Source organism: Odocoileus virginianus, chromosome 11 (genome assembly GCF_023699985.2).
Source record: "Odocoileus virginianus isolate 20LAN1187 ecotype Illinois chromosome 11, Ovbor_1.2, whole genome shotgun sequence".
Lineage (NCBI taxonomy): Eukaryota > Metazoa > Chordata > Mammalia > Artiodactyla > Cervidae > Odocoileus > Odocoileus virginianus.
In genome coordinates this window covers 69,269,196-69,290,667 of record NC_069684.1, presented here as the reverse complement: position 1 = coordinate 69,290,667, position 21,472 = coordinate 69,269,196, and the positions used below count along the sequence as shown (strand labels likewise).

Genomic DNA, 21,472 nt, shown 5'->3' with positions numbered 1-21,472 from the left:
AGGTTCAGCATAGTTATATCATATCAAAACAAAAGAATTAGAACCCAAACTCTTGCTTGGGTCTCCCCAACATCCTGTTTTTAAAACAGGGCTTCCAAATCTTCTGCAGTAACATTGCTTACTGCCTTTTGGATGAAACTTAGATGTATATGGTCAATTTGAGGTGCTGCAAAGCATATGAAAATATTATTCTTTTTTCAGAGGGTGGAAGAAATAGGAATCCTAAGGTTTTCTTGCCAACATTTTATACTGATCTGATATGACCAGCTTTTTCAGTCTCTCACTCTGATCTCTGTAGGAAACATGTAGGAACTCTGGGTAGGATACAAACCAAAATACAGAAGAGAGTTGGTAACCACTAGTTTGTTCTCTATAACTGTGAATTTATTTCTGTTTTATTGTATTCATCCATTTGTTTTAGTTTTTAGATTCCATATACAAGTAATAACATAGAGTGTTATAGTCTTTCTCTGCCTGACTAATTTCACTAAAGCATAATACCCTATAGGTCCATCCACATTGTTGCAAATAAAGTAATAAACTTTTTAACCAAGTAAATCCACAGCTAGGATTAAAATAACTTGACCAAAATTATTTTAAATTTTAAGTTGTTCATTATATTATTGCCTATATTGTCTATGTAGCAACTAGCAAGACCTTGTGAGCTTTAGAAATGTCCAATCTAAGGAAAATTTTTAAGAATTAGGATACATCAAATGTAATGCAGTCTTTTGCAGTGATAATTATGGACAGAAAATTTTAAAAATATAATCTTATAATCTTTAAAAATAAAATACAGAAGAGCAAGTACTTATAATTGCATTTATATAAAACCTTTATTCTTACAGAAAAGGACCAAGCAATAGTAAGTGCAGATGAAAACCGTTGTCTTAGAATGGTAAAATTCTCTTCAAGTTCTTTAATGTTTTATATTTAATTTTAATATTAATTTTTAAAAAAGGTGGTGCAATGAGGCAAGAAGGGTGGAGCATGTTAGGGTAATCGGCATAGCCTCAATAAAGCGTGAGAGGTAATGAGAGAGAGGGAAAGACACATTAAAGCCAGTTTATGGAGAACTTTAAAGGTCAAGTTAGAAAATTTGAAGTTTATTTTGTAGATAGTGAGTAGAGATGGAAAACTGTCAAGCAAGGCAGTGCTAAGGACAGAACACAGATTTCTCTCCCAACAGTATGCTGTGGAGGTAGAGCAGGAAAAGGACTGAGACAGAAGCCAAAGAAAAGGCCACAGCAGTAGTCACCTAAGAGGCAGTGGAAACCTGAGCCAGTTTGGCATTAGAAATAGAAAAGAAACAGCAGATTTGAGAGACATTGTGAAATCAAAACAACTTGTCAACTCATGAACATTGGAGGATGAGGGGAGGAAGGGTTTAAAGGTGAGTCTGAAATTCCATTCCGGGAAGCCTGAATTAATCTTGTGGTCAGAAGGTGAAGTTTCTGGGCAGGAAATGAGAAGTTCTTCCTTGTTGAGTATAAAGGTGCTTATAAAATTTCTAATGGGCAATAAAAAATATCAGTTTGAGTTTCAAAGAGAAATGAAAGATAAAGGTGTATTATGGGGTAGTCCCTACAGGGAACAGTTAAAGGCATGAGAACAGGAAAGATAAAAAGATGTAAAGAGTCCAAAAGTCTGTTCTATACATCTGTGTCTAAAGAGAAACATTTTTAAAAAGAAGAACTTCGGATGTATCTGCATTTGGGGGTGAAAAGTAGGAAGAGGAGGTAATAACAAACAGGAAAGGACAGTTAATGAAATAGGGAAATCACGAAAGTTTAGGGTAATGGCAGGTGAAGGAGAAGCTTCAGAAAGGAGGTGATCCGCAGTGTTAGAGGCTGCTGAGAAGCCAAAGTGGATGAGTTAAAGAAATTTTGGATTTGGAGACAAGGGCACATGTCACAGAGGTGTGTCGGTAGAGTGGGCGGAAGCCAGATTGGAGACCACAATGGGGGGGATGAAGAGATTGTAGAGAAAAAGTGGGCTTGAAAATAGGAGGTTCTTTTGAGAAGTTCAACATCTCACAACAGAAGAAAACTTGAATTTGAGACTTGGTAAGACTGAGGGAACATTTCAGGATGACACACAGTGAAAATAAGGAAGGAAAGAAAATAAATCTCTTCTGACACAAGAGTAAATAGGGAAGACAATTTGAGGAAGAGAGAAGCTAATGTGGAATGATTTCTTAGTAAAGTAGGAGGCAAGATTATTTGCTGAGAGTAAGACAATTTGGTGAACTGGAGAGAAAAATTTGGAACAGTCACTGTGGAAAGTAAAGAAAAGGACTCAGACTGAGAAATGGAATTTGATGACCCAGCTTTAAAGGTTATATTTCCTCTAACTTCATTGTCAAGACTGCATAATTTTGGGTCCTCTTTTATTCTCAGTTCAGATTGGTCACTCAGTTGTGTCCGACTCTTTGCGATCCCATGGACTACAGTACACCAGGCTCATTTTTGTTAAATCAGCAAATCAACTTCACTTTTGTGACTTGGCCTGTGTCCTCTCTCTCTCTCTTTCTGTTTTTGGCCCCACCACATGGCTTGCAGGATCTTAGTTCTCTAACCAAGGATTGAACCTGGGCCCTGGCAAAGTGCTGAGTCCTAACCTCTGGTTGCTCTTATTCAGTCACCCAGTTGTGTCTGACTCTTTGCAACCCCATGGACTGCAGCCTCACTATCCCTCAGGCCTCCCTATCCCTCTCTGGGAGTTTGCCTAAGTTCATGTTCATTGCATCAGTGATGCCGCCCAACCATCTCATCCTCTGATGCCCTCATTCCTTCTGCCCTCAATCTTTCCCAGCCTCAGGGACTTTTCCAATGAGTCATCTATTCACATCCAATGACCAAAATACTGGAGCTTCAGCTTCAGCATTAGTCTTTCCAGTGAATATTCAGGGTTGACCTTCCATAAGATTTACTGGTTCGATCTCCTTGCTGTCCAGGAGACTTTCAGAAATCTTCTCCAGCACCATAGTTCAAAGGCATCAATTCTCTGGCGCTCTGCCTTCTTTATGGCCCAACTCTCACAACCATACATGACCACTGGAAAGACCATAGCCTTGACTATATGGACCTTTGTCAGCAATGTCTCTGCTTTTCAACACACTGTTTAGGTTTATCATCATTTTCCTTCCAAGAAGCATTTATCTTCTGATTTCATGGCTGCAGTCACCATCCACAGTGATTTTGGAGACCAGGAAGAGGAAATCTGTGACTACTTCCAACTTTCCCCTTCTATTTGCCATGCAGTAATGGGGCTGGATGCTATGATCTTAGGTTTTTTGTTTTTTTTTTTAATATTTAGTCTTAAGCCAGCTCTTTCACTCGCTTCTTCACCCTCATCAGGAGGTTCTTTGGTTCCTCTTTGCTTTCTGCTGTTACAGTGATAACATCCACATATCCAAGGTTGTTTATGATTCTCTATCTTAATTCTGGCTTGTAACTCACCCAGTGCGCATTTCGCCTGATGTGCTCAGTGTATAGATTAAACAAACAGGGTGACAGCAGACATCCCTGTCATACTCCTTTCTCGATCTTAAACCAATCAGTTGTTCCATACTAACTGTTGCTTCTTGACCCACAAACAGGTTTCTCAGGAGACAGGTAAGATGGTCTGGTATTCCCATCTCTCTAAGAGCTTTCCGCAGCTTGTCATGATCCACACAGTCAAAGGATTTGGCATAGTTGACGAAACAGAGATAGATGTTTTTCTGAAATTCCCTTGCTTTCTCTATAATCCAGCAAATGTTGGCCATTTGGTCTCTGGTTCCTCTTCCTTTTCTAAACCCAGCTTAGACATCTGGAAGTTCTTGGTTCACATAATGCTGAGCCTAGCATGTAAGATTTTAAGCATGACCTATTAGCATGGGAGATGAGTGCAGTTGTCCAATGGTGAGCACATTCTTTAGGACTCCCCTTCTTGGGAATTGGGATGAGGATTGACCTTTTCCAGTCCTGCTGCCACTGCTGCTAAGCTCTGGACCACCAGGGAATTCCTCATTTATGTTCTCTTTACTTCTAGTATCTTTCTTATTTTCATCTAGTAATTTCCACTTTTCATTCAATGCCCTGCTCAGATTTCCTATATTTTGCCAAAACCTCTTCTGTGGTTCAACTCCTTTTCTGAAAATTTTGAGATTTTGGGCACTAGTGGTAAAGAACCTGCCTGCCAATGCAGGAGGCCTAAGAGACCCAGGTTCAGATCCCTGTGTTTGGAAGCTCCCCTGGAGGAGAAAATGGCAACTCACTCCAGTATTGTTGCCTGGTGAATCCCATGGACAGAAGAGCACGGTGGGCTATAGTCCACAGGGTTGCAAAGAGTCAGCCATAACTGAAGTGGCTTAGCATGCATGTATGCACAGAAGAAGTGAAATGGTCATGAGAAATTTCCCTTTAGTAGCAGTCCCCTGAGCACACAAACCTTAATCCTGAAGATTAAGAGTTTAACTGGATAAGGTCGGAGTGCGTTCATAGGACCACACGTGATAACAAACATGGCTGACCCTTCATTGCATCCTTCTGAGCAGTGCTCAATGCTAGACCAACTTCTGGAGGTCATGCAATTTTGAAGTACTAATTAGGTTCCAAGCAACTCTGCACATTGCCGGGAACTCAGTAAGTGTGTTAAGTACCTCACCTTCTGTACTTTTCTTGGAGTGGGTTGGAGACCATTACAGGGGAAGGCCAGCCATCCTATGAACCCTAGGAAAGTCTGCTGGACCTAGAATCTTGGAAAGTGTATCACTTTTGTGGACCTAGTCTGAACCCTGCACTACCCAAAGTTTCCAGGATAGCTGGTTTGCATATTGTATAACCCTCTTTTGTTTATGGAAAAAAAAAAAGAATTCTGGCATCAAATTTATATTACCCTTCTACTTAGGGGAAATGGTTGGCAGAGAAGAAAATAAACAATTGCAACATATTATCAAGAAAGGGCTAGTGAAGAAGAAGGAGATTAGATAAACACTACTGCTTTAGTTATGCTGTTAATCATTCACTGGGTCACTAGAGATTGTCTGCCCATCCATTTCTATCTGGCCGTCCCTGAACAGTCAACCACATGGCTGGAAGTGAGGGAATTTTTGGTGGGGCCAACTCCAGGGTGTTCTTGTAAACTTTTATCTGGGGAGGAACTAATGCTATTTCAGATCAAAGCAGTCTTCTGCCTTAAGAAACTACCCAAGGAACAATGATAGAGTCTTCTTCCTCGTCTGTCTGCAGGTCAGTGGATTATTTGGGGTACCTTGGGGAAAGGCTGGTGGTTTGGCCCTTTAAAGAGAACATGATTATATGATACAAAGACAAAATTTGGAGTGTTTTCAACAGAAATGTTTTTAGGGGTACTGCATTAGGAGACAATGTGACTTGAGAAGTACTTGTAATCCCTACTGAGCTTCAATTTTCTATTAGAAGTGGGGGAATAATAATGCATACTAATAAACTGAAGCGAGAAAGAAGTAAGAAGTTATTCTTATTATTGCACCTAAAAGTTGAGAGTGTTGGTTGATAAATCCTTTACCACCTCTCCACATGGGGGAGTTGAGACAGGAGATAAGTCAGATGTCCCAAAGAGAGACACAGGAGACCGGTTTCCAAAGTCTACATTCTGAAAATTGGTGCAATTTCCTTTAAAGATTTTATGAACCTCTTATCTCCTCCACCACTGACAGCAAAGACCTTTAGATTTACTCAGAAGGAGGATATTGGTTAGCATCCAGTTAGTATCTGAAGCTAGAGGTCTGAATTGTCTCAATTTCTTTTCTCTCCCTCAGTTTTTGAATCTGGTTGTTGATTAGCTTTCCTTCTTGAAATTTCCTTCTCTTCTCACTGGGCAAGACATAGTACTCCTCTGGTTTGAGTTTTAATTCTTCAACCACCCTTCTCTTTGCTGACTCTTGTTCTGTCCCTAAATGTAGTAGTGAAGGAGAATACAAAGTAGAGTGCCCAAAAGGGAAAGAAACATCGAAGAAGGTTTATGTTAAGTTTAGAGATATGTTGTAATATAGTGCAGAAGGAAGGAGCTGATGAGATTTAAAGAAATTATAGGAAAGAAGAGAAAATTGTGGAAGCAAGTTATTTCTGGAGTCTGCAGGGAGGATGATTGAGAGGGCAGGTGTGAGCCAGGAGATACTCACTTGAGACTGGAGAAAAAAAAGTTTTTTTTTCCAGAGTATCTGAATTTTTAAAAATGGAATTTTAAATAACTAAATTTTAATATTTAATAATTAAATAAAGTAATATTTAATACTTAAATAAATAAGTTAACTTATAAAAGTCATCTCTAACGAGAGGGGAAATTTGGAGGCTGAGGATTTTCCCGGAGCCTCTCAAATTGTACTGCCTTGGCAGATACCAGTGGTATTTTTCACAAGAGACCTTCCATGGTGACTATAGTTCTTGAGTTGGTTTCATTTCTATAGGAATTTAAAAGGTGATAGTGAAGTATCAGGGCATTTGCTAAGGAAGTCTTAGCTTTTCAGTGGGCAATTCTATAATTCTAAGGTTTGTAGGGAATAGAAGGATAATCTAAGTTTAATGTCATCATTTTAAGGATGAGAAACTGAGATTGGGGAGCTGATATAGCTTCTTCAAGATCACAGAAATTGACTGGCGTTGCTGGGACTCAAACCGGGTCTCCTCCGCTCGTAAGTCCGCGCCTCCACCTCTACTCTGTGGTTCGCTGAGTCCTGTGCAGGCTCTGCCGAGAGACCACAGTGAGTCATGGTGATGAACTGGGAACGCTCCACCCGGCCCAGTGAGCCACCACACACCCTGGGAACCAGTAAGGGGAGACGAATCACGGAATCATCTCTTCAAAATGTACAAAGCACTTCCCACAGATTGTTTCATTTGGTCCTCAGTCGGTGATTAGTCATTCTCACTCTGAGGATAAAACTAATCTGCATTTCATTTGTTTCACATTTATTGGATAACTATTATTATGCCAGTTAATATTAGGTTAGAAACTGGAAGGTTGAATCAACACCTTCTTTGCCTTCAAGGGTCCTACAATCTATCACAAGGGGCAAAAGTGAACAGATAATTACAATACAATGTGGTGTTACAATTACAGGTAATTAGGGAAGCATAGCAAAGATTGATATTTCTTGGGTGTAGGGGTTGGGTAATTCTTCACTGATGAGGTGGCATTTGATCTGGGTAAGTGCATCATGGAGAGGCTGGGAGTTAAGAACGCTCATACACTAGTGACATCATATGAAAATGCTTGCAGGTGTTTAGAAAGTTCTAGGATGCATTTTGGGAAAGATAAGTACATGTGTGTGGCTGAAGCACAGTGTTTTAAGTGAGCAGTAGAGGGAGAGTTGGGAGACTTATGGGACCCTAGAGAACCGGGGTCCGTGGGTGTTTTTAAATTGCTAACAGTTTAGCAATTTCTAAATTGCTTTTTAGTAATATAACAGCATCAATGTGAAAGCTGGCTTGTAGTTGTTTGGAGGCTTTTGCTGTAGGGTGGGTGGTGTAAGGCTTCCCAGGTGGCGCTAGTGGTAAAGAATCTGCCTGCCAGTGCAGGAGACCTGAGAGACTTGGGTTTGATCCCTGGGTCAGGAAGATCCCCTGGAGGATGGTCTGGCACCTCACTCCAGTATTCTTGCCTGGAGAATCCCATGGACAGAGGAGCATGGAGGGCTGCAGTCCATAGCGTTGCAAAGAATCAGACACGACTGAAGAAACTTAGCGCTCACACAGGGCAGAGTGAAGGAAACTCTGAGAACATAAACCCTGGCCATGGAAGTGGGTAGAAGAGAGAATGACAGATTCTTAGTGTTTCTGCAGCCAACATGACAAGACTTGGTGACTTTGCATATGGAAAGGTGACAAGAGAGAGGAAGCTAGGCTTCCCAGGTTTCTAGTCTGGAAGACTGAGTGGTGATTATTGCCTTAGTTGAGACAGAAAGCAAAGGTCAAGCAGTGTTGAGAGGAAGATGCTATGTTTAGTTTTGGATATGTTAGACTCAAGATATCTGGGAGACACAAATAAAGCAGCAGGAAATACTGAGTTGAACCTTGAGATTTATTACAACAAATTGTAAAAGCATTTTTGTTCTCAAGTAAGAAATCTAAGAAGTGGTTGCCAGGGGCTGGGGAATGGGAGAAACAAGGAGAGGTTGGTAAAAGAGTATAAATTTTCAGCTATAAGATGAATATGTAAGGATTTAATGTAAAACCGGGTGGTAATACTATAATGTACAATTGAAATTTGCCAAGACAATATAGAACTTAAATGTCATTTCTGAAAAGAAAAGATATACTTCTATGTGGAATCTAAAACAAAACAAAAAACCAAACCCCTCCAAAACAAATTTATAGAAAAAGAGATTAGACTTGTGGTTACCAGAGGTGGAGGGTATGAGTTGGGTTGGGGGGAGGAGTTGGAAGAATGTGGTTAAAAGGTATGAACTTCTATTTATGAGATAAATAAGTGCTAGGCATGTAATGCACAGCACGATGACCATGACTAACTGCTTCATGATATATTGGAAAGTTGTTGAGGATTCATCATGAGTTCTCACCATTAGGAAAAATTTTGTCTGTTTTTCTTTGTTTTCTATTTATTGTATCTATATGAGAAGATGAATGTTGCCTGGACCTATTATCATAATTATTTCACAATTTATGTAAATCAAATCATCATGCTGTATACCTTATACTTATGTAATGATGTATGTCAATTATTTTTTAATTACACTGTGGGGAAAAGTCAAATATGTGATATAATGGATATGTTAATTAATTAGAAGGGGGGCAGGGAGAAATCCTTTCATAATGTATACCTTTGTCAAATCACCATGATATACACTTTAAGTATCTAACAATTTAATCACCTATGCCTCATTAAAGCTGAAATTTTTTTTTTTTTTTTTTTTTTATTGATAGTGGAGTGCAGTTTATTACACTGGCGGGCCCAAGGCAGAGTCTCCTCTTAGCCAAGGGCCTAAAGCTGAAATTTAAAGAAAAGAAATCCAACATTCAAAAGTTTTAATTTATGTTCAGGATTGCAAGTGAAGAAAGTGTAACAATTTATTTTTGGACTTGCTAAGAAATTCACAAGTATTTATAACTTTCAAAACCAGAATAATTAATTTAAGTATTATCTAAGACAAAAAATAATTTTCTAAGATAACCAGTTAGAATTATAGACTTTTCAAAGGTTAAAAGTTATGTTCAAGTGTTGGAAACAATCCCTTTGTTAGATATAACATTTGCAGGTCAATTTATGATGTAGGTATCTGCTATTCTGTAATTTCAAGGGAAGAGAAAATAATTCCTCCTTATTTTGCAGAGATTTCTTTCAGACTTTTATAAAAATTCAGTCATAAGGCTTGGCACAGGAATTTTCTAGTTAGCAACAAGAATAAAGGAGGCAGGCCTGAAAGGCTCAGAATTGACATGTGGTAAGTAATAGTGCAGAGTAAGAATTTTTTAAATTAATAATTGAATTTATGGCACATATAAATTTTTGTACCCATAGGAGAACATTGGGCCCAGAGGTCTGTGAGTGATTCATAGGTGATGGTCATAGAGTGAGAGTTCCTTCCAAGAAGACAGTAAAGATGAGGGAAGCAGAAGTCCAGGAGGGACCCCTGGGGGTGCCGTTGATATTGCTCTGGGTGTGGTCCTGGCTCTCATTTCCCAGGTGGCTCTAGTGGTAAAGAGCCCGCTGGCCAGTGCAGGAAATGTAAGAGACAAAAGTTCGACCCCTGGGTGGGGAAGATTCACCGGAGAAGGAAATGCCACCCCACTCCAGTATTCTTGCCTGGAGAATCCCATGGACAGAGAAGCCTGGTGGGCGATGGTCCACAGCGTTGCAGAGTCGGGCAGGACTTAGCATGTGGCATGCAGCATGCACTGGGCCTCACTATTACCATGGGCCACGGCGAAAACCTGTCCAAGACTTCTGACCCAAGTCCAGAGTCTTTTCCTCTTTATCAGGGCTTAGCTAAAGTCTCCTGGAATTGTAGCCATTATGATTTTATGTCATTATCGTGATGATGTTTTGACTCTAGGAGTTCTGGTTCTGTTAGAATCACATTCCAACACCAACGCTGTTATCCTCTTCCTTAACATTTCTCATGGATATTTAGTATGTGCTGTCCGTGCACCAAACCAAACCCTCTCAGCAATTTTGGGAGACAGGTATAGTTATTCTCAATTTATAAATACGGAGATTGAGAGCTTAGAGAGCTGGTTCTCTTGCGCACGGGCACCCAGTTCCCACGTGGGGGAACCAGGCCTGCATCCACGTGGCTTAGGTCTGTCTTCAGCGCTCATGCCCCAGGGTCTGGCCACATGCTGTGCTACTGTGCCCCCAGCACTGTGTCTGTGGCCATGATGTTAATCTCTCACCACAGCAAGGGGTCTGGACGTGAGTGTGGCTGCCTTTTAGCTCCTGTCATGGACTGTGGTATTTGTTTATTCTTTCCTTTACCACTATACTATGTTTTATGGTTAATGGTATGGTATTTTTGGGTAAAGGATGGAGAACAGCCTAGAGTAAAATCACTGGGATCTGTTCTCATTAAGATAGCAGATGTGCCTTGTTTTAAAATCAGCTAAAATCTGACCTTGACAAAGCAAGCGGTTTAAGAGTAGACATGGAATGGTATTATTGTTCTTGAAAACATACTTTTAGCATGTTAGCATTAGGTACTTTTGAAAGTAAATTCAACCAACATTTCTTGAGCACGTTGAGTGAAGCACAGTGCTAGGTATCTTGGAGAGCAAAGATGACTAACAGCCCACCTTCTGACTTCAAGGAACTTGTGGTCCATTGGGGAAGGCAGACCTCAGCTGTCAGTTAAGCCAAGTCAGAATCAGAATTATAAACACTCAGTTGTAATTGGAAACTGGAGACTGGTCTGGAGGATAGGAGGGGACCCTGGAGAAGGGACTGCTGGAATGAGTAGGAACTAAAGAGGAAATGGTGAGAGGGAAGATGATATGGGCAGGGGTAGAAGAAGAACATGTTTAGAAATGTCAGGGATCTGGGTTGTCCAGATCAGCTGGATTATGACTAAAAAGTTAGTCATCAGAAATCAGTTTGATGAATGCCCATTCCTGAAGGATCAATTCACTGAAATCAATTTGCTGAACTTCTCACATTATCAGCTTAGTTAATATCATTCTAAGAAGTATTCATTTTGAATGTATTCAATGGTTATAAATATTCTTTTTGAACATAACTAATGAATATTATTTTTGAAATAGCATTTTAAGTATTGTTCACTTTCCTGAAACTAAGGATTCAATCTATGGCTATATCTTTATAAATGTACTCACAAATATTTTTCTCATTATGTTCTATGTATACAATTTTCTTGTGAATATTGTAACAACAACAGAAATTCATGGGGAAAAATTTTACTCTATACTGTTATCCTCTTGATTACAGTCAAATTCCATTTTGCCAACACACAGATATTTTTAAATCTCTTTAATTTCACTGAAATTAAATAAACATGACACATTTACTGACATCAAAAATGAAAGAAACTGATTCCTATGGTTTTTATAGTTTATAACAGCTTTAATTGGGTGGGAGAAATTTGTGATATTTTGTAAATTTTGCAGATGATTTAGTGGACTGGTCTTCATCGTGTGGACCCTGCTGTACCCGCAACTGTCTCCAGTCTCATCAGATTGCTCGGAGTGGAGACTAGAGACCAGAAGGGAGGTACTGAGAAAACAGAAGGGAAAACAAGAAAAGAGGGGCTCAGAACTCTGGTCCGGACTCTTTGCAATTTTTCCAGTACAAATTCTGCAAGCACATTGTAAATAACTAAAGATATTTGATAAATTCTTCAACAGTTTTTTTATTTTTATTTTTTTTTTGCAGAATTTTCCTAGTGGCCAAGTTGGGAGCTCATGTGGTGGGGGTGGAGTTACCCACAGCTGACAGCAGGTGGAGGCCTGAGTGTCAGAACTTAGTTTTGCAAAGATAAGATTAGATGAGTCTTTGCTCAGTGAAGAAGTTGAAGCCCTCTGGGTTGTGAGAAGGGCCACTATGAATCTTTTCCCCCTAAATGTGGGACAGAAACGTCTTTGAGGCAAATATTGAGGGGACCCCCTTTATCTAAATGGATATTCAATTAGTATGAATTATGGACACATGGGGAGAGTTAGAATCGTGTGGTTCTAACAGACATATCAGAATAAAAGGTGAAATTCAGTATTTCATTGGGGCTTAACTTTGTGTGTTCCTCTGAAGACAAAGATAATTCTAACTTAAATTTAAGATGCACTGTTCCCCCCCCACCCCAATGGGAACAGGAGTGTGGTGAAGAGAAAATGTTCTTCACGATTTAGCTTTAAATAAGTCTTTAAATAGTCTTATTAAATAATGAAAGTACATTTGTCACATATATTTTTATTTATACACCTATATACGTATATCTACATTTTTCTGTGTTGTTATTGTTTAGTTGCTAAGTCATGCCCAACTCTTTGTGACGCCATGGACTGTAGCCTGCCAGGCTTCTCTACTCATGGGATTTCCTAGGCAAGAGTACTGGAGTGGGTTACGATTTCCTTCTCCAGGCGGTCTTCCTGACCCAGAGATAGAACTGTGTTTCCTGCTTGGCATGTGGATTCTTTACCGCTGAGCCACCTGGAAAGCCCCTACACATATCTATAGATAAAACCATCTTTCCCCCCCAAAACTGCAAATTGCTTGGTTTATTGTTTCAGTTGATAGTTGTCATGAGGAACTGCAATGTTATACGTGATGATCCAACTCTTTTCTCCCCCCATCTTATAATTTTCCTGCTTTTTGTTTTATTTTAAATTTATTTCATTTTCTCTAACGCCTTTGCCATTTCCTTGGTCTGATCATCTCTGTGGCTCACCTGGCCAACTGCTATAGTCTTCTTAATCAATCTCCCTGTTTCTCCTCTGTTCATTTCAATCTGTCATATATGTTTAATACATCCACCCTAGTGATATTAAGGTACAATAATGTATCACTCTAAGGACATATTAAAAACAAACACACCAAAACCAAATCAAAACAAAACTCAAAAACAATGGCTCTTTACTCTCTAAAGAGTAACATCTGTAAATTCCTATCCTTGGCTCTTAGGTCCCATTCAGACACACCTGAGAGCTGCCTCCTGCTTGACAACCATCTGCAACACCTTACTTTCCAGCCACACTGTAGTGCTATGTTCTGTTCCACAATATGCCCTGCCTACCTTTTCTAACTTTTACAGAATACCTAACTCAGATTAAGCTACCTCCCGTCTCTCCACTTGGAATGAATCTCTTTCCTGAGCAGAGTGCTTCTTCAGAGGCTCACATCTACTGTTTCATGTTGCAACATTTGTGCACCTGTCTTTTCTTCCAACTCTAGGCTGTAATTTCTTCAAGACATGGATCCCATAGCATGATCCTAGTGCTTTATGAAAGTAGGAATTCCATGATTGTTTTTTAAATTGAGTTCTTTCAGCAGAAAGGTGTCAATGAAGCATCAGAGAGTTCCAGTTGTGATCCTTCATAGCAAGGGGACAATGGCATCCTGGCCCTTCTGTAGGCTGTGGAGTATCTCTGATCCAATTTTGTTCCAAGTGACCCTGGTTGCTACTCTGTTGGCCACTGTTCTTGGTGAGTAATAGGGAGAGAAGTTCAAATTGTCAGCAAAGTTTCAAGATCATCTGCTCCTTCACTTTTAAGACTAACAAACAGCTGATTAAGCTTTTAGCAGAAATTCAGCTTTAGCAACAAAGGGTTTATTTGACGGAGTTTGGAATTTATGCAGAATTTGGAACTTAAGGGGATTTGGTATAATTTGGAATGTAGGGGTCATTTGCTTTACACATAGTCAGTTTTGTAGAGATTTCCTCCTAGAATTTCTTCAGGGATTTCCAAAACAATCTATCCCCAACCATGACTTGAAACAAATCTGTATTATCTATAAGCCTGACTAAACAATCTTCACTTCCTGTGGGTTTATCCAGAATGGACAGGAAAAGTATAAACTTCTAGTGTGGCTCCTAAAAGGTAAATCAGCCCTATATTTTGTTCTTGCAAGTAAAGCAGGATTAAGATTGTCATGCTTCCAGACCACACAAAATACAGGGTGCAAAAAGGACAAATTAGAAATGTTATAGTCATCCTTCTCCTAGCCACCGAGTTTCTGTTCTCTGAAACAACCAATGCTATGTAATGTTACTATTAATTAAATGGTAAGTTTCTGTTATTATTAATGAAGTGATATACTTCTGTTGAAGAAACTGTTGTATTTCTGGATTTGCATGGATGCATACGAATCAGCAGATATGGGCAATCTGATAGGCTGATGAAATCTTGTCTGCTATCCTTTTAAGATAAATCATTTATAGGAGAAAAGAAATGAAAAATTTATGCCTTTTATCTTTTTCATTGTCGTTAATCAACAAACATGTATTACTAGTTACTCTCTGGATTCATCGAACAGTGGGGATAATGGGAGTTATTATTTTTCTTGATTAGAGGAGAAAAGAATGGTCCCTGCCCTAAAGTAATGCCACTGAAACTTTAGGATGCTGTGCCTCAAGCTCTAACTTGAGTGTTTTCTCATTTTGGTATTCAGGCAGTTGTGGTATTCCACCCTATTTAGACTTTGCTTATCCAATAAATGAGTTAAATGAGACAACATTTGAAACTGGAACTACTCTGAGATACAGCTGTCGTCCTGGCTACAGGATAAGTTCAAAAAGTTACTCTCTTACCTGTGAGGTAACAGGCAATTGGAAATACAGAGAGTTTTGTGTCAGTAAGTATGAACATTCATTTCTCTTATTTGTGCTTTGTCTTTCTTCTCAAAGTTGCCTCAGGAACTAAGCTTTATAAACGTAAATGAGTATCTCTGATCACCAAGGAACAATCCAGTTTGTCAGTAACTGATTTCAATGTACACATGTGTGCCATTTTTTGAAAAAAAAAAAAAAAAAAAAACAAAAACAAAAAAAAAACAAAAACAAATGAATAAAACAAAAAAAATTAGGAGATACCTAGTTGCACTGAAAAATAAATCTATCACTTACAATCTTCATTTTAATACACTGAAAACTAGATTCACTGTATAAAATTATGAAAATTATGTGTCTGGAAAATGACAATACAGTTTTCAAAGAAATCTCATCCCAAATACTGTGTTTGGAAGAAGATGCTGTTATTCACTCTTAATTGAGAATAAATTCTGTGATGCTTTTCTAGTAGTATGGGTATACACATGCAATCTATACTTTTTTTTGTACCTTTTGTGATCAAGGACATGTATTTTGAGTGGCTTAAGTTCAAAGTACACACTGGCGATGTAGAATTGAGCTTAGCTCCCTGGTCAGTATGTTAAATTCCAGACCATAGACTTCATTACCGCAATGATCCATCAGCTCTCTTTTCTAATGCCATATCCTTGAGTACATGGAATCACTAATCATCATTTTAATTTTTCTCACAGAAAAACGATGTGAAAACCCAGGAGAATTACTTAATGGGCAAGTGATAGTTAAGACAGATTACTCTTTTGGATCAGAAATAGAATTCAGCTGTTCAGAAGGGTGAGTGTGAGGCAATCTAGAGATACTTTTCTTTTAAATTAAAATTTTAAGATAGCTAATGTATAATATAATATATATTTCAAAACTAAACATGATATAAAAGGTATCCACTGAGAATTCTCACTTTCATTCTATTGCCATCACCACATTCCTTTCTATCTTTAAACAGGGATACACTTATATTGGTTTCTCATGTATTTTTCTAGTGTTTACTTTTACAAATACAAGTTAAGAAATTAGTATGTACTCTTATTTGACAACTTTCCAATAGGAAAAGTAGTCTTAAATCTCTTAAATCTTGCTTTATATTATATTTATCAATATAAACAGAAGTTGTCTCTATGTTTGTGCATAGAGAGGTTTCTCATTAATTCCCTTTTATGCCTGCCCAGGATTTTATTGTGTGATGTATTGTGGGCTGATAATCTCTTTGATGGATCCATGGATTTTCCAACCTTTTTCTGTTCTGAACTATGCTCTAATGCATTACCTTGTATATATAGACTATATCTGTAGGGTAAATTTCCATGGTAGGAATCCTGGGTCAAAGAGTACATATATTTGAAAATTTGAAAATTGTTTCCAAATTGCTCTCTATAGGAGTTACATGGTTTTGCAGAGTATACAAATGTCTATCTCACCATAAACTTTTCAACTAAGTTTGCTGTCAAACCCTCAATGCTTGTAAAAATTTTGAAAATTTTCCAATTTAAGAGGTAAAAATGAAATCTTACTATAGTTTAGCTGTATATTTCTCTTATTCTGAGTAAAATTCAGCATGTTTTAATAAGAAGTGTTTGTATTTATTCAATATTTGTGAGTTATTTGGCATATCCTTTGCCTATTTTTACTATTAACTAGTTGGGCATTTTATTCCTAATTTTTAAGGTATATGGATACACATTCACATGGATTTGTGTCTATTAGGGCTCACACCTTGTTTCTGATGTGAGCTGCAACTTTGTCTTCAAAGTTTTCCTTTTGACTTGGCTTTGGTGCATGCATGTGTGCTAAGTTGCTTCAATCGTGTCTGACTCTTTTTGACCCTCTGGACTGTAGCTTGCCAGGTTCTTCTGTCCATGGGATTCTCCAGGCAAGAATACTGACTGGATCTCCTCTTCCAGGGGATCTTCCCGACCCAGGGATCAAACCCGCATCTCTTGTGTCTCCTGCATTGCAGTCAAATTCTTTACCCACTGAACCAACTGGGAAGCCCTTGGCTTTGGTATATGTTGTCAAATTTATCAGTCTTCTTTTTAAAATGGCTTCTGAATTTTAAGTCTTAATTTGAAAGGCCTTCCCAAATACAAGATTTTGAACTATTTGCCTAGCTTTCTTCTACACTTTTATGTTTTCATATTTTTTAATGTTAAAAGCTTTGATCCATTTGGAGTCAATATATACTATACAGTATAAGGTACATATCCCAGTCTATATTTTTCCATATGACTTTCCTGTTATCACATCATTTATTAAAAAGTCCATCTTCAACTTACTGATTTGATATTGTTTTTGGTACTATATGAAATTCTCATATATATCTGAGTCTATTTCTAGACTTTCTATTCAATCATTGTTTTGTCTATATATTTATATACACATTGCACAGTCATCTAATTATTGATGTTTTATAATATGTTTTAATAGTAATATGGGTAGTTCTATGTAATTAGTTTTCTTTTCTAGAATTTTCCTAACAAAACTTGTTTATCTTTCTACATGAACTTTAAAGTTAGGCATATTTTAAAATCATGTTGAATTAGCTTTTAACTTTATTTTAGGAGAATGGATTTAAAAAAAATTCCGAGTCTCTCTAGACAAGAATGTTACTGTAGGGAAGGCAAAACTTTACCTTTACCCTCTTAGGGTCTCTGACTGGGCCTGAAAATTAAGTTGACATAGCACAGATTAATAGGAGAAAAGTATACCAATCTAATTTTTACATGTACATGGGAACCTGCACAGGAAAATGAAGACCTCCAAAATGATTAGGCCTATGTGCTTATATGTTAATTTTTTTTTTTTTTTTTTACTGGAATATAATTGCTTTCCTATGGCTTCCCTGGTGGCTTAGATGGTAAAGAATCTACCTGCAATGCAGGAGACCCAGGTTTGATCCCTGGGTGGGGAAGATGCCCTGGAGAAGGAAATGGCAACCCACTCCAGTATTCTTGCCTGGAGAATCCCATGGACAAAGGAGCCTGGTAGGCTAATATTCATGGGGTCGCAAAGAGTCAGATGTGACTGAGCAACTAACGCATATGTTAGTTTCTGCTGTACAAAAAGTGAATCAGTTAAATGTATAGATATATTGCCTCCTTTTTAGATCTCTCCCTACCATCCCACCCATCTAGGTTATCACAGAGTGTTGAGCTGAGCCCCCTGGGCTTTACTATAGGTTCCCACTAGCTATCTATCTTACACATTGCAGTGTATATACGTCAACCTAAACTCTTAATCATTCCGCTCTCCTTTTCCCGCTGTGTCATATGCCCATTCTCTATGTCTGTGTCTCTATTCCTGCCCTGAAACTAGGTTCATCTGTACCATTTTTCTAGATTCCACATTCATGCATTAATATACCATACTCGTTTTTTTCTTTCTGACTTACTTCACTCTGTATGACAGATGATAGGTCCATCCACATGGACCAATTTTGTTCCCTTTTATGGTAAAAAATATTCCATTGTATATATGTACCACATCTTCTTTATCTATTTGTCTGTTGATGGACACAGGTTGTTTCCATGTCCTGGCTATTGTAAATAGTGCTGCAATGAGCACTGTGGTACCTGTGTCTTTTTGAATTACGGGTTTCTCAGGATGTATGCCCAGCAGTGGGATTGCTGGGTCATAAGGTAGTTCTGTGTTTACTTTTTCAAGGAACCTCCACACAGTTCGCCATAGTGGCTGTATCAGTTTACATTCCCAGCAACAGTGCAAGAGCGTTCCTATTTCCCCACACCCTCTCCAGCATTTATTGCTTGTAGATTTTTGATGATGGCCACTATCATCAGAGTGAGGTGATACCTCATTGTAATTTTGATTCACATTTATCTAATAATTAGTGATGTTGAGTATATTTTCATGTGCCTTTTGGCCATCTGTATGTCTTCTTTGAAGAAATGTCTATTTAGATCTTATGCTAATTTTCTGTTGGTTTTTTTTCTTTGATATTGAGCTCTGTGGGCTGTTTATACAACTTGGAGATTAACCTTTTGTCTGTTGCTTTGTTTGCAAATATTTTTTCTCATTCTGAGGGTTGTTTTTTTAATCTTATTTATGGTTTCCTTTGCTATGAAAAAGCTTTTTAAGTTTAATTAAATTCCAGTTGTTTATTTTTGTTTTTATTTTCATTACTCTAGGAGGTGTGTCCAAAAAGATCTTGCTGTGATTTCTGTCGGAAAAAAGTGTTTTTCCTATGTTTTCCTCTAAGAATAAATGTCCAGTCTTTCAGTAGGTCTTTAATCCATTTTGAGTTTATTTTTGTGTATGGAGTTAGGTAGTGTTCTAATTTCACACTTTAACACATATCAATAGCTGTCCAGTTTCTCCCAGCACCACTTATTGAAGTGACTATTTTTTCTCCTGTGTATGCTCTTGCCTCCTTTACCATAGATTTGGTGACTATAGATGCTTGGGTTTATCTCTGAGCTTTCTATCCTGTTCTGTTGGTCTATATTTCTGTTTTTGTGCCTATATTATACTATCTTGATTACTGTAGTGTTGTAATATAGTCAGGGAGCCTTCTTCCAGCTCTCTTTTTCAAGATTGCTTTGACCATTCCGGATAGTTTGTATTTTCATACAAATTATAAAATTTTTTGTTCTAATTGTGTGAAAAATGCCATCGTTAATTTGATAGGGATTGCATTGAATCTGTAGATTGCTTTGGGGTAGCATATTCATTTTCATGATATTGATTCTTCCCATCCAAGAACATGGTATATCTCTTCAACTGTTTGTGTCATCTTTGACTTCTTCATCAGTGTGTTTTATAGTTTTCTGAGTACACGTCTTTTGTCTCCTTCAGTTCAGTTCAGTCGCTCAGTCATGTCCAACTCTTTGCAGCCCCATGAATCGCAGCACACCAGGCCTCCATCTCCATCACCAACTCCTGGAGTCTATCCAAACCCATGTCCATCAAGTCGGTGATGCCATCCAACCATCTCATCCTCTGCCATCCCCTTCTCCTCCTGCCCCCAATCCCTCCCAGCATCAGGGTGTTTTCCAGTGAGTCAACTCTTCACATGAGGTAGCCAAAGTACTGGAGTTTCAGCTTCAGCATCAGTCCCTCCAATGAACACCCAGGACTGATCTCCTTTAGGATGGACTGGTTGGATCTCCTTGCAGTCCAAGGGACTCTCAAGAGTCTTCTCCAACACCACAGTTCAAAAGCATCAATTTTTCAGTGCTCAGCTTTCTTCACAGTCCAACTCTCACATCCATACATGACCACTGGAAAAACCATAGCCTGACCAGACAGACCTTTGTTGGCAAAGTAATGTCTCTGCTTTTTAATATGCTATCTAGGTTGGTCATAACTTTCCTTCCAAGGAGTAAGCGTCTTTTAATTTCATGGCTGCAGTCACCATCTGCAGTGATTTTGGAGCCCAAAAAATAAAGTCAGCCACTGTTTCCACTGTTTCCCCATCTATTTCCCATGAGAGGACCAGATGCCATGATCTTAGTTTTCTGAATGTTAAGCTTTAAGCCAACTTTTTCACTCTCCTCTTTCACTTTCATCAAGAGGCTTTTTAGTTGTCTCCTTAGGTAGGTTTATTCCTAGGTATTTTATTCTTTTTGCTGTAAATGGGATTGTTTCCTTAATTTCTCTTTCTAATCTTTTGCTGTTAGTGTATAGGAATGCAAGAGAGTTCTTTGCATTAATATTGTATCCTGAAACTTTATCAAGTTCATTGATTAGCTCTAGTATTTTTCTGGCAGCATCTTTAGGATTTTCTATGTATAGTATCATGTCATCTGCAAACAATAATAACCTGGATTCCTTTTTTTTTTTTTTTTTTCATTTTTCTTCTCTGGGTTCTTTTTCCAATCTGGATTCCACTTTTTTTTTTCTTCTTCTCTGATTGCCATGACTAGGACTTCCAAACTAGTTGAATAATAATGGTGAGAGTAGACATCTTTGTCTTGGTCCTGATTAGAGGAAATGTTTCCAGTTTTCTTGCCACTGAGAATGATGTTTGCTGTGGGTTTGTCATATATGGCCTTTATTATGTTGAGGTAGATTCCCTCTATGTCTCCTTTCAGGAGAATTTTTTTTTTCTTCACAAATGGGTGTTGAATCTTGTCAAAAACTTTTTCTGCATCTACTGAGATGATCATACTGTTTACATTCTTCATTTTGTTAATGTAGTGTATTACCTAAGTTGATTTGCATGTATAGAAGAATCTTTGTATCCTTGGGATAAATCTCACTTGACCATGGTTTATGAGCCTTTTTGCATATTATTGGATTCTATTTGTTAATATTTTGTTAAGGATTTTTGAGTCTATTTTTATCAGTGATATTAGTGTATAATTCTTTTTGTGATATCTTTGTCTGGTTTTGATATCAGGGTGATGGTAGCCTCATAGAACAAGTCTGGGAGTGTTCCTCCTTCTCCATTTTTTTGGGGAAGTTTAAGGATAGGCATTAGATGCTTTCTAAATATTTGATAAAATTTGCCATGAAACCATCTGGTCTTGGAAGTTTTTTTTTTTTTTTTTTGGAGGTAAAGATACAAGTCTATACAAAAGTCTTTAACATTTAAAAGGAAGAATCACATGTTCATTCTGACAGGGTTACCAGACTGGGCCACCCGATAAGTTACACACACACAGGACTGGGAAGGTTATTGCACAGTGTTTCAAGGGTCGAGGCAGGACTAGGCATGACCCCCTT

At 38.2% G+C, this 21,472-nt stretch overlaps 1 protein-coding gene across 1 annotated transcript in view; it reads left to right on the top strand.

The window, feature by feature from the left end:
* Nucleotides 1–5,032: 5,032 nt before the first annotated feature.
* The window catches only part of C4BPA (complement component 4 binding protein alpha), a 47,101-nt gene continuing 30,661 nt past the window's right edge, over nucleotides 5,033–21,472 (top strand). Inside the window, exons 1-4 of the mRNA XM_070474543.1 lie at nucleotides 5,033–5,234; nucleotides 13,468–13,631; nucleotides 14,599–14,781; nucleotides 15,469–15,568. Of these exons, the coding sequence (XP_070330644.1) occupies nucleotides 5,203–5,234; nucleotides 13,468–13,631; nucleotides 14,599–14,781; nucleotides 15,469–15,568 (479 nt within the window). The 5' untranslated portion in view covers nucleotides 5,033–5,202. The remainder of the gene's footprint in view (nucleotides 5,235–13,467; nucleotides 13,632–14,598; nucleotides 14,782–15,468; nucleotides 15,569–21,472) is intronic.